Below are 12,963 nucleotides of genomic sequence, written 5' to 3'. Positions count from 1 at the left end.
TTTTTGAGATGGCTCTGTTGCCCAGGCTGGAGTGCAGTGGTGCCATCTTTGCTCAGTGCAGCCTCAACCTCTTGGGCACAAGTAATTCTCCCACCTCAGCCTCCTGAGTAGCTGGGACTACAGGTGCACACCACCACACCAGATTAATTTTTGAATTAAGACAAGGACTTTTTGTGAAACACATACAGCTGCAGTACCCCGATGACAGTTGCCAAGTCTGTGAAGTCTCTGGAACACACTCCAGCCCATGTGCAGGTCTCCCCAGCGCCTCCTGGCATAGTCGCCATCCGAGGAGGGCTCTGGCCGAGGTGTTCAGGGCCTGGCTCCTCAGTTGCCCTTAACAGCTCCTTCCCTTCCCTTCAGAAACCAGGATTTTGGAGGGGGAGAGTGGACTGGGGAGATGTCTGGGACTTGTTTCAGGTTGCTGGCGGGCCCTGCCCTCAAGCCGCCTGCCTGCTCCACGGCCTGCCTTGTAGTGGCCCCGTGGCGACAGCCCCAGCCAGGCGCGGCTCTGCCCTAACCCGAACTCTGCCCATACAGGGTCGTCTCCTACCAGATCCGGTATGAAGGAAACGTGACAGAGGAGACCAGAATCAAGTTCATGACGGATGGTGTGCTGCTCAAAGAAATCCAGAAGGTTGGTTGCGGATCCTGGCTCACAGAGCAAGGCCAGTGGGCATGGGGGCGGGGTGCTAGGATGTCACCTGGGATATGAGCAGCCGGCAAGCCACCCGTTGATCCAGCACTCCCACGGTGCTGCTGTGTGACTTTGGGCGAGTTACTTAACCTCTCCAAGCTCAGTTTCTTGATGAGTATGTTGGTGCATTCCTTAGAGAATCATTTTGAAGCGGAAGTTGTAGAGTGCATGCTGACAGCTTAGCACAGTGGCCCGTACCTAGATGGTGCTCGTGAAATGTGAACTTGTATTTTTATTGTGACTGACTCACAGAGTTCACGCCTTGCCGGGGGTGTACTGAAAGCCTGTGGTGTGCAGGCTCTGCCCCGCGGCGGGTCCAGACACAGCCCCCTCTTGGGAGCTTCGAGTCCAGTTGCGTTTGGTGAGGGGCAGCACCAGACTCGGAGTGGGGTACCAGCCTCAGGCTGAGGGAAAGGGGAGGGGCCGCTGGGGCTTGCCCTTGAGCGTCTTCACGGTCCCTGGCCTCAGAAGCTGCGTCCCAAGGACTTTCCGTTTGTAAATCGGAACCCCAGCTGCTGCCTCCCTAGTCAGCCCACTTGGGCCTTGGGGAAGCACCCCATGCTTCCTAGGGAGCCGGCCATTCGGTCAAGTGGGTGGCATGCGTGTCCAGAGAGCATGCAGGGCCCGGGTGGGGGACTGCTGTCTGGTGAAGAAGCTGTGCTCCGTGCTGGCTGTGACGTCCCTTTGGGCAGGGCCATTCTCCCAGGGGGATGGCAAAGGTGATTCCAGCCCTCCTGGCTTTGAAGCCACTGGGACTCCTGGGGGTGGCGGTGGATGCAGTTTGGGTCTGGGTGGCCCCTGTCTGGGTGGCACCTGCTGTCCAACTGCCCACGGCCCCACCCCACATCTCATGTCCATTTCCCACCTGCCCTCCCACTCCGCGGGCATCTGAGTTGAGCAGCTCACCTCTGATGAAGAGCAGCTGCCCTTCCTCTAACACTGTCTCCTCAAGTGGGAGTTCTGGCACGTGAAGCGGCCCTTGGGGCTCAGGCTGGAAGGGTGGGCCTCACCCCGGACCTCCCCCCAGGACTTCCTGCTGCTGCGGTACAAGGTGGTGATCATCGACGAGGCCCACGAGAGGAGCGTGTACACGGACATCCTCATCGGCCTCCTGTCCCGCATTGTGACTCTCCGGGCTAAGGTAGCGCAGGAGGCGGGTGCTGGGGAGCCCCGAGCCCTGGCCCCCGCCCCCCAGCTCTGTCAGAGGCTTGGGCTTCCTTCACCTGTTCCCCGTTGTACCCGCGCAGGAGGCGGGTGCTGGGGAGCCCCGAGCCCTGGCCCCCCCCACCCCCAGCTCTGTCAGAGGCTTGGGCTTCCTTCACCTGTTCCCTGTTGTACCCGCGCAGGAGGCGGGTGCTGGGGAGCCCCGAGCCCTGGCCCCCCCCCCCCCAGCTCTGTCAGAGGCTTGGGCTTCCTTCACCTGTTCCCCGTTGTACCCGCGCAGGAGGCGGGTGCTGGGGAGCCCCGAGCCCTGGCCCCCCCCCCAGCTCTGTCAGAGGCTTGGGCTTCCTTCACCTGTTCCCCGTTGTACCCGCGCAGGAGGCGGGTGCTGGGGAGCCCCGAGCCCTGGCCCCCCCCCCAGCTCTGTCAGAGGCTTGGGCTTCCTTCACCTGTTCCCCGTTGTACCCGCGCAGGAGGCGGGTGCTGGGGAGCCCCGAGCCCTGGCCCCCCCCCCAGCTCTGTCAGAGGCTTGGGCTTCCTTCACCTGTTCCCCGTTGTACCCGCGCAGGAGGCGGGTGCTGGGGAGCCCCGAGCCCTGGCCCCCCCCCCCAGCTCTGTCAGAGGCTTGGGCTTCCTTCACCTGTTCCCCGTTGTACCCGCGCAGGAGGCGGGTGCTGGGGAGCCCCGAGCCCTGGCCCCCCCCCCCCAGCTCTGTCAGAGGCTTGGGCTTCCTTCACCTGTTCCCCGTTGTACCCGCGCAGGAGGCGGGTGCTGGGGAGCCCCGAGCCCTGGCCCCCCCCCCCCAGCTCTGTCAGAGGCTTGGGCTTCCTTCACCTGTTCCCCGTTGTACCCGCGCAGGAGGCGGGTGCTGGGGAGCCCCGAGCCCTGGCCCCCCCCCCCCAGCTCTGTCAGAGGCTTGGGCTTCCTTCACCTGTTCCCCGTTGTACCCGCGCAGGAGGCGGGTGCTGGGGAGCCCCGAGCCCTGGCCCCCCCCCCCCAGCTCTGTCAGAGGCTTGGGCTTCCTTCACCTGTTCCCCGTTGTACCCGCGCAGGAGGCGGGTGCTGGGGAGCCCCGAGCCCTGGCCCCCCCCCCCAGCTCTGTCAGAGGCTTGGGCTTCCTTCACCTGTTCCCCGTTGTACCCGCGCAGGAGGCGGGTGCTGGGGAGCCCCGAGCACAAGGTCTCCCTGGACCTAGGTCTAGGCCTAGTGCCAGGGCTGTGAATCTTGGAACAGCCCCTGTGTGATCCCCTCCCCACCGCCCCAGTGCCAGCCTCATCAACTGGTGTCCTTCTCCCCATCCAAAGCAAGAGGCTCAGGAGAAGTGTTGATGCCTGGCCAGGCGCCATGGGGCTGGTTGATGAGGCCTCTGGGCCTCTGGGCCTCTGGGATCAGCAGAGCGGGTGGGCCTGCCCAGCCAAGGGCCAGGCTCCCGGAGCTCTGAGAGGGGCTCCCCAGGGCCTCTTTCTCCATCTCCCTGCCCCAGCCTGACACAGGGGCCTGCTGAGTTGGTGGGTGCCACCCTGGGGCGCGGCTTCATGCAGTAGGCCTGTCTCACCCTCTCGGCGGGGAGAGGGGCCTGCGCTCCACATGTGCCACGAGCCTGGCCACATTCAAGGCCCTGAAAATCAACAGTGAACAAGACGCTGTCTTGTTCTAACAGTTCCTGCCCTCCTGGGGCCTCCACTTCAGCAAGGGTGGCAGGCAGGACGCAGACTCAGAGTATGTGAGCCAGTGACAGACAAAGCCGAGGGCAGTGGAGGGAGGACACAGGGCTAGTGAGGGCTTCACCCGAAAAGTGACCTCTGAGCTCAAGTGGAAGGCTGAATGAGGGAGGGAGTGAGCGGCGTGCATTGCAGAGCGAGGAGAAGTCTGACTGGAGGAGAGCAATGCAAAGGTCCTGAGGTGGGCGTCTGCCTGGTGCCTTTTTTCTTTTGGTAACAAGCTTTATTGGGCTGTGATTCACATTTCATATCATTCATCTGTTCAAATGTACAATTCAGTGGTTTTTAGTCCGTTCACAGAGTGTGCAGCCATCACCACAGTTTTATATTTTGTCACTCATCAATCCAAAAAGAAACCCTAGGCCGGGCACGGTGGCTCACGCCTGTAATCCCAGCACTGTGGGATGCTGAGGCGGGTGGATCACTTGAGGTCAGGAGTTCAAGACCAGCCTGGCCAACATGGTGAAACCCTGTCTCTACTAAAAAAACGAAAAATTAGCCAGGCCTGGTGGCGCACACCTGTAATCTCAACTACTCAGGAGGCTGAGGCGGGAGAATCACTTGAACCCAGCAGGTGGAGCTTGCAGTGAGCCGAGATCGCGCCACTGCACTCCAGCCTGGGTGAGAAAGCGAGACTTCATCTGAAAAACAAAAACAAAAAGAAACGCTATGCCTTTTATGGTTTTTTGTTGTGGTGGTTTTTGTTTTTTTTTTTCGAGGCAGGGTCTCATTGTCACTGAGGCTGGAGTGCAGCGGTGCAATCACAGCTCACTGCAACCCCGACCTTCTGGGCTTAAGGAATCCTTTTGCCTCAGCCTCCCAAGAAGCTGGACCATGGTCACTCTGTGTGTAACCATTTGCAAATGATTTCCCCCAGCGGCTGCAGAATTCCATGGTACTTCCCCACCAGCAGTGTCAGAGCTTCCAGTTTCTCCACATCCTGCCAGCACTTGTCGTTTTCCATTTCTGTTATTCTAGACATCCCTGTGGGTGGACAGTGACACCTCACTGTGGCCTTGGTTTATGTCTTTAGGGGCCATCAGGGAGTCTAGAGTGGCCAAGCAGAGAGGGTGAGGTGGGGTCTGGAAGGCACGGGGGTGAGGCAGGCAGGGACGGTCACTGTGGGGCAAGAGAGGGGCCTGTGCTGGGTGTCCTGCCTCCCACAGAGGTGCTTTGGCCACTCCTTAGCTTCTGGGTTTGGGGTTTCGTAGCAGCAAAGGCAGCAAGAGCTTGAAGCAGAGCTCACCATGAGGCCATTAGGCATTGCTGAGCGGCCTGGGGACCAGGGAGCTCCCGGGAGCTCTCTCCCACCCCCCACAGACCCCAGAGAATCAGGCAGCTCTTCCCTGAGCCCCCGGCACAGACACTCAGTCAATCTTGGTGTCAGGTAGGAGCTGGGTTGGGTGGGCCCCAGTCTCAGCCCACCTGCCTCATATTCTACCATCAAAGCCTGACTCTGAAAGACCCCCTGGAACAAGCCACTGACCTGGGAGCGGCAGGTCCCACTATTGACTCACTTTCTCCAAGGAGCCTTTGGCATCCAGAAAGGGGCAGAGGGTGGGGGCTGGAAACGGGGTGGGCAGCAGGGCACCCCCATGCCGATTTCCCAGGCTTCAGACCCACCTGCGGTCCTGGGGCCACGGTCACTGAGCCTGTCCTTCTGCAGAGGAACCTGCCACTCAAGCTGCTCATCATGTCGGCCACGCTGCGGGTGGAGGACTTCACCCAGAACCCGCGGCTCTTCACCAAGCCGCCCCCGGTCATCAAGGTAACACAGGGTCCCATGTCCTCTGTGAGCTTGGATGGCACAAGGACGCCCTGGTGTCGGGAGCCCCCTGAGAGACCTCACTTGGTCACAGGGGGGATTGACAGCAGCTTGGAGCGGGTGTTAGAAACCTTGATTCGGAATAATGGGGAAAGGGAAGGCAGCCCTGGGCCGAAGCTCGTGCCCCCCCACTCCCCATGCCTTCCTGGGCGTCCCACAGGTGGAATCCAGGCAGTTCCCAGTGACTGTGCATTTCAACAAGCGGACACCGCTGGAAGACTACAGTGGCGAGTGCTTCCGGAAGGTCTGCAAGATCCACCGGATGCTGCCCGCAGGTGAGGCCCTGGCCAGGTCAGGGGAAAGAAGCCTCCCTTCCTAAACCCTCGCTGAAGGCACGAGTGTGGGAGGGCCCATCTCCGAGTGGCTCAGAAAAGTCCCTTGACCCTGCCAGGCCTCGGCTTCCTCACTTATTCCAGAGTGTTCATGACACCTGTCTGGCCTTATTCCACTCAAAATACTATGAGGCTTCAGCAGCTACCAGATGGTGGAGCTTGCCATCTGTCCCCATCTGATAAGCAGAAAAACCCACAGGGCCCAGGCCAGTGCTGGCAGGTGACCATAGACACTGTAGGGGAACAGGCACATCCCCCCGAGAGTCACGGATACCCTTCACAGTTCTGCCTTGTCCCCATCATACCTGCTCCGTTACCCACCTCATGTTACTGAAATGGATGTGACCTTTCTGTGTGAATAGATTGTGATCGCTTCCAGCCAGACTTTTTTTTTTTTCATACGGAGTTTTACTCTTGTTGCCCAGGCGGGAGTGCAGTGGCGGATCTTGGCTCACTGCAACCTCCACCTCCCGGGTTCAAGTGATTCTCCTGCCTCAGCCTCCCAAGTAGCTGGGATTACAGGTCCCACACTGGTCGCACACTGCCACGCCCGGCTAATTTTTTGTATTTTAGTAGAGATGGGGTTTCATCATGTTGGCCGGGCTGGTCTCGAACTCCTGACCTCAGGTGAGCTGCCTGCCTCAGCCTCCCAAGGTGCTGGAATTACAAGTGTGAGCCACTGCACCCAGCCTAGCCAGAGACTCTTGTGTGCCGAATTCGGGCCCAAGGCTGGCTTTCTTCATGTTAGGGAGGCAAGGAGCCATGGGGGTGCTTCCCAACAAGCTTGACCTCGTCCTTCAAGGAAGCCGAGGTTGCTGCTTCATGATGCTCTGTCCTTGCTCTGCTTACGGCCTTTCGGGGCTCCCATCCATTCTCTGGGAGACTGGGGCTGGCGGGAGGTGAGGCTGGAGCTTGGGCAGTGAGCCTTCCTGCAGCCTCAGGTCTCAGGGCAGCCACGGCGCTGTCACTGTTGTGAGTGTGGTGTGCAGGGTTCGATGTGAGCACGCTTCTCAGGGCTTTTGGGTCTGTTCCTGGGAGTGATGCTGCTGGGCTGTGCAGTCGCCGTGTTTGTTGAACTCCCTGGCGGCAGCTGCTTCAGTCTGGGCGTGCTGCCCCCTGCTCATCTATGTCTGTGTACTCCTGTCCTCCCCCATTATCCCTGGAACCTTGCCTCTCAGAGCATGGCTTGGCAGGTGCTTTTGCTAAGCAAATGTTTGTGAGTGACTGATGGATAATAGAGGGGCCCATTCTTTCCACAGGTGGCATCCTGGTGTTCCTGACGGGGCAGGCTGAGGTGCATGCGCTGTGCCGCAGGCTCAGGAAGGCTTTCCCACCCTCCAGAGCCCGGCCACAAGGTAAAGAGGACGCCCCGACCAGCACTCTGCCCTGAGCAGCTGGGCTTGGCCTCGCGCTCCCTGGCTGGGGTGCAGCTCCCGCCTCTGAGCTTCTCTCTGGAAGCATCAGCACCTTTGCCATCCCCCACCTCACCCCCGAATAAATGGCCACCACTGAGTGGCCATGCCTTGAACAACAAAGAGCAGTGTGCTGGCGACCACGCCGGCCACAGACGCCTTTCTCCCCAACCTGCCCCTCTCCCAGAAAAGGACGACGATCAGAAAGACTCGGTGGAGGAAATGCGGAAGTTTAAGAAGTCAAGGGCCAGGGCCAAGAAGGCGCGGGCTGAGGTACGTCGGGGGCTGGCAGGGACTCCTGGAGAGTAAGGCTGCGTTGTCCAGGATGGCAGCTGCCAGCCCCATGTGGCTGCTTAGGTTTAAGTGTAATTGGAATAAAATGAAGTTAAAAATCCAGTTCCTGGTCAGGCACAGTGGCTCATGCCTGTAATTCCAGCACTTTGGGAGGCCAAGGTGGGAGGATCGCTTGAGGCCTAGAGTTTGAGACCAGCTTGGGCAACATGGTGAGACCATGTCTCTACAAAAAATTTTTTTAGATTAATCCAGTGCAGTGGCGCATGCCTGTGGTCCCAGCTGCTCAGAGGCTGAGGTGGGAGAACCATCTGAGCCCAGGAGGTCAAGGCTGCAGTGAGCTGTGATGGTCCCACTGCACTCTAGCCTGGGCAACAAAGCGAGACTCTGTCTCAGAAAAGGAAAAGAAGGCCAGGCGTGGTGGCTATGCCTGTAATCCCAGCACTTTGGGAGACTGAGGCAGGTAGATCACCTGAGGTCAGGAGTTCAAGTCCAACCTGACCAACATGGCGAAACCCTGTCTCTACTAAAAATACAAAATTAGCCAGGCATGGTGGTGTGCACCTGTACTCCCAGCTACTCTGGGATGGCTGGGCTGGGAGGGGCTTTCCTCTAGCCTCTGTGTGAAGGCACCGTGGGTCTTGTGCTCCGTGATGGTAGCGTAAGCACTCAGCCGTCTCTGACTTGCCTGTTGCACTACCGATGTGTCAGGCAGCGATCCAGGTTCCTCGCGTGTGTTCACACAACCCTCCCACCAGCCTGGGAGACAAGGTCTATGATAGTCCCCAATGTTTAGGTGGGGAAATTCTGGCAGGAAGAGAGAATTATGTGGCCTGCCCCGGGTTGCATGGCCCATGGGTGTGGACCGGGGCTTCCATGAGAGGGCACCTGTCTTCCTGCACGTGCCACGTCCTCACACCCAGGATCCCTGCAGCCCAGGTGTCTATGTCTTGTTTGCCGTAGGTGCTGCCCCAGATCAACTTGGATCATTACTCAGTGTTACCGGCAGGCGAAGGCGATGAGGACAGGGAGGCAGAAGTGGATGAGGAAGAGGGGGCCCTGGACTCCGACCTCGATCTGGACCTGGGGGATGGCGGGCAAGATGGAGGTGTGGCCCGAGCACCGATTCCTGCTCATGTTCATTATCTCTGCCCTGAGGATGTGCCCAGAGCCCTTGTGGGCCCCCCGGGGGCCGGGGTTCTAGCAGCTTTGTCCCCGATGCTTCCTGAGTTCTTGAAACTGCCTGGCACGAGGAGGCCTCAAACATTTGCCATGTTGAATGTAATGGGGGCTGCCAACCCCTTGCTGAGGGACGCAGGCCTCCAGAGCCCGGGGGTGTTGCCCAGCTCTGTGTGCTCGCAGGGGCCCCCTGAATGCAGGCAGACCCAGTGCCCTGCTGTGCCCAGCCAGGGGCTGAGTGGGGCAGCAGAGAGTACCCCAGTACGGGCTCAGCCTGACCCCACCACAATGCTGCCAGGACACGAGGAGTGGAGTCAGGCCCCCGGGATCCATGCCAGGGGTTTGGAGGAGGAGATTGTGCAGCACAGGGGTTCAGATCCGGTTCAGGGCAGCAGAGACAAGAGAGCCCCTGGGAACCTCTCAGCAGTTCCCCCAGGCTTGGCCTGGCTGGTCCCAAGGGGAGCCTCTGCAGCAGGGCAAAGAAAGGAGCTCTGGTGGAGAAGCCTGGGGGTGCAAGGCCGCTGTGGCCAGCTCCTGCCTGTGGGCATCTGTCCCGGCCTGGGTGCCAGTGACCTCTGCTTTCGCTCCAGGTGAGCAGCCGGATGCCTCCCTCCCGCTCCACGTGCTCCCGCTGTACTCTCTGCTGGCCCCAGAGAAGCAAGCACAGGTAACCGTGCTGGGCCGGTGCCCAGCTTTTGGGGCACTTTTAAGGGCATTACAGTGGGGTTGGTCAAGCCCTTGGTGGTCCTCTCCATCTGCTGTTTGATCAGCATCCCCAGAGTTTTGAGGAATATTGGGGTAGTTTTGGAGAATAGGGAACCCTCCCCCAAGGCACTGGGCCCCAGATGGGATGGCTTGTCCTTGCTACGTCTCCAGCACACCATCCTGGCTGGCTTTGTCCTTGAGCCTCCATTCCACGATTTCTTTTCTGATTCTGGTGTTTTCCTGCCATCCCTTCCCCGAATCCTAGGTCTTTAAGCCTCCACCAGAGGGGACTCGGTTGTGTGTTGTGGCCACCAATGTGGCCGAGACGTCTCTTACCATCCCTGGCATCAAGTACGTGGTGGACTGTGGGAAGGTCAAGAAGCGCTACTACGACCGTGTCACCGGCGTATCCTCCTTCCGTGTCACCTGGGTCTCCCAGGCATCAGCTGACCAGCGAGCGGGCAGAGCAGGACGGACAGAGCCCGGCCACTGCTACAGGTGGGTCACCCAGGCTCCTCCTCAGGGACGTTGGTGCCGCCTTGCGGTAGCCACTGAGGAACAAAGGAAGGATGCTGACCCCCACCTCCATCTGTAGTATGTTCCATGTCCTGCCGGGCCCCTGTGACTTTGGGGTGCTCCCCAGCCCTTTTGCTGGCTTTCAGATACTCACACTATTTCTTTTTTTTTTTTTTTTTTTTTTTGAGATGGAGTTTCACTCTTGTCACCCAGGCTGGAATGCAATGGCGTGATCTCGACTCACTGCAACCTCCACCTCCTACGTTGAAGCAATTCTCCTGCCTTAGCCTCCCAAATAGCTGGGATTATAGGTGTGCGCCACCACGCCCAGCTAATTTTTATATTTTTATTATATGTATTTATTTATTTTAATTTTTGTATTTTTAGTAGAGACGGGGTTTCAGCATGTTGGCCAGACTGGTCTCGAACTCCTGACTTCAGGTGAGCCACCATGCCTGGCCTACTCGCACTGTTTCTTTTTTCTTTTTTTTTTTTTTGAGACGAGTCTCGCTCTGTTGCCCAGGCTGGAGTGCAGTGGCGTGATCTTGGCTCACTGCAAGCTCCACCTCCCAGGTTCACGCCATTCTCCTGCCTCAGCCTCCCGAGTAGCTGGGACTACAGGCACCTGCCACCACGCCCGGCTAATTTTTTTTTTTTTTTTTGTATTTTTAGTAGAGATGGGTTTTCACCGTGTTAGCCAGGATGGTCTCGATCTCCTGACCTCGTGATCCACCCGCCTCGGCCTCCCAAAGTGTTGGGATCACAGGCGTGAGCCACCGTGCCCGGCCACTGTTTCTTTATTCTGCTACTGAGGTCAGGGCCAGCTCTTGAGTGCTGTTTGTTAACAGCTCGATCAGGATATAATTCACATACCATAAAGTACATAATTTTAAAGCATACAATCCAGGAGTTTTTAGGACAGTCACAGAGTTGTGCAACCATCACCACAATCAATGTCAGAACTTCCCATCAACCCAAAAATAAACCCCGTGACCACTGCAGTCACCCCTCTTCTTCCCCGCCCCAGCCTGTGGCAAGCATCAGTCCACTAGTTTTTGTCTGTAGGGATGTGCCTGTTGTGGGCAATTCAGATAAATGCAATAAAGTCATACAAGGTGTGGCCCCTCGTGTCTGGCCTCTGCCGCTCAGCACGGTGAGTTTTCAAGGCTCACCCTGGGTGGCAGGTGTCAGCACCCCGTTCCTGGCTGTGGCTGAATGATATCACACCATATGGATGTGCCGAGTTTTGTTTGTCTGTTCATCAGCTGGTGGACGTTTGGTTGTTTTCACCTCTTGTCTATTGTGGATAGTGCTGCTCTGAACACTCAAGTGCAAGGATTTGTCTGGCTCCGGTTTCATTGCTCTTGCAGTGGAACCTAAGAGAACCGCTGGGCCGTATGGTAACTCTGGGTTTAACTTACCGAGGAACCACCAAACTGTTTTCCACAGCAGCTGCCCCATTTGACATGCCTACCAACAGTGAATGAGGGTTTCAGTTTCTTCACGTCCTCACCAGCACTTTTTAATTTTTTTTTTTTTGAGATGGAGTCTCGCTATGTCACCCAGGCTGGAGTGCAGTGGTGCAATCTCAGCTCACTGCAACCTCCGCCTCCTGGGTTCAAGCAGTTCTCCTGCCTCACCCTCCCGAGTAGCTGGAATGATAGGCATGCACCACCATGTGCATATAATTTGTTTGTTTGTTTGTTTGTTTTGTTTTTGAGACTGAGTCTCACTGTTGTCGGCCTGGGCTAGAATGCAATGGTTCAATCTCAGCTCACTGCAACCTCCACTTCCAGGATTCCAGCAATTCTCCTGCCTCAGCCTCCCAAGTAGCTGAGATTACAGGTGCCCACCACCACGCCCAGCTAATTTTTGTATTTTTAGTAGAGATGGGGGTTCACTATGTTGACCGGGCTGGTCTCGAACTCCTGACCTCAGGTGATCCACCTGCCTCAGCCTCCCAAAGTGCTGGGATTGCAGGCATTAGCCACGGCGCCCGGCCAATTTTTAGATTTTTAGTAGAGACGGGGTTTCACCATGTTGGCCAGGCTGGTCTTGAACACCTGCCTCAGCCTCCCAAAGTGCTGGGATTATAGGCATGAACCACCACGCCTGGCCAGCACCAACACTTATTTTTAATATTTTTGTTTTGCTGGGGTTTTTTTTGAGAGACAAAGTCTCACTCTGTTGCTCAGGCTGGAGTTCAGTGGCCCAAGTATAGCTCACTGCAGCCTCCGCCTCCTGGGCTCAAGCAGTCTTCCTGCCTCAGCCTCCCAAGTAGCTGGGAGTAGAGGCACGTGGCACTGTGCCTGGCTTCAGGTGTTTTTTTTGTTTTGTTTTAATGTGTGACTATTTCCTGTCACACACAGCCCTGCCCTGGTTCTGAGAACAGGTGCCCTTACCTCACCCACCCCCACTTTTTTTTTAATATGAAAGCTTCAGTATTTTTGAGCCTAGCTCTCCTAGTGGATGTGAAGTGGTATCACATTGTGGCTTCGGTTTATGTTTCCCTAATGACTAATGAAGGCCTCTTTTCATGTACTTATTGGCCCTTTATGCATCTTTCTAGGGAACTGCCTATTCAGATCTTTTGCTCATTTTTTAATTAGGTTATTTGTCCTTTTATTATTGATCTGTAAGAGTTCTTTAGGCCAGGCGCCATGGCTCACGCCTGTAATCCCAGCACTTTGGGAGGATGAGGCGGGCAGATCACAAGGTCAGGAGTTCAAGACCAGCCTGGCCAACATAGTGAAACCCTGTCTCTACTAAAAATACAAAAATTAGCTGGGCATGGTGGCATGCACTTGTAATCCCAGCTACTTGGGAGGCTGAGGCAGGAGAATCACTTGAACCTGGGAGGCAGAGGTTGCAGTGAGCCAAGATCATGCCCCTGCACTCCAGCTTGGGCGACAGAGCGAGACTTCATCTCAAAAAAAAAAAAAAAAGTTCTTTATATAATATAATCTGGATATTAGATCCTAATCAAATGTGTCATTGACAAATATTTTCTCCTAATCCGTGTGCTGTAATTGTGTGTGTGTGTGTGTGCGTGCACGCGTGTATGTAATAAATAGCTTTATTGCTGTTCCTTTTGTCAGGGCTACATGTTAATTACAAAAGTAGA

At 56.9% G+C, this 12,963-nt stretch overlaps 1 protein-coding gene across 2 annotated transcripts in view; it reads left to right on the top strand.

Annotated features, from left to right (window-relative positions):
- The window catches only part of DHX37 (DEAH-box helicase 37), a 44,821-nt gene that overhangs the window by 17,185 nt on the left and 14,673 nt on the right, over positions 1 to 12,963 (top strand). For both annotated transcript variants that reach the window (XM_003817856.4, XM_063593763.1), the window contains exons 7-15: positions 541 to 637; positions 1,725 to 1,838; positions 5,246 to 5,347; positions 5,565 to 5,679; positions 6,996 to 7,091; positions 7,336 to 7,421; positions 8,403 to 8,547; positions 9,209 to 9,285; positions 9,589 to 9,821. In XM_003817856.4, the coding sequence (XP_003817904.1) occupies positions 541 to 637; positions 1,725 to 1,838; positions 5,246 to 5,347; positions 5,565 to 5,679; positions 6,996 to 7,091; positions 7,336 to 7,421; positions 8,403 to 8,547; positions 9,209 to 9,285; positions 9,589 to 9,821 (1,065 nt within the window). The remainder of the gene's footprint in view (positions 1 to 540; positions 638 to 1,724; positions 1,839 to 5,245; positions 5,348 to 5,564; positions 5,680 to 6,995; positions 7,092 to 7,335; positions 7,422 to 8,402; positions 8,548 to 9,208; positions 9,286 to 9,588; positions 9,822 to 12,963) is intronic.

This window comes from Pan paniscus, chromosome 10, assembly GCF_029289425.2.
Source record: "Pan paniscus chromosome 10, NHGRI_mPanPan1-v2.0_pri, whole genome shotgun sequence".
NCBI lineage: Eukaryota > Metazoa > Chordata > Mammalia > Primates > Hominidae > Pan > Pan paniscus.
Note: the sequence above shows the minus strand (reverse complement) of the source record. Positions and strands in the feature narration are given on the sequence as shown.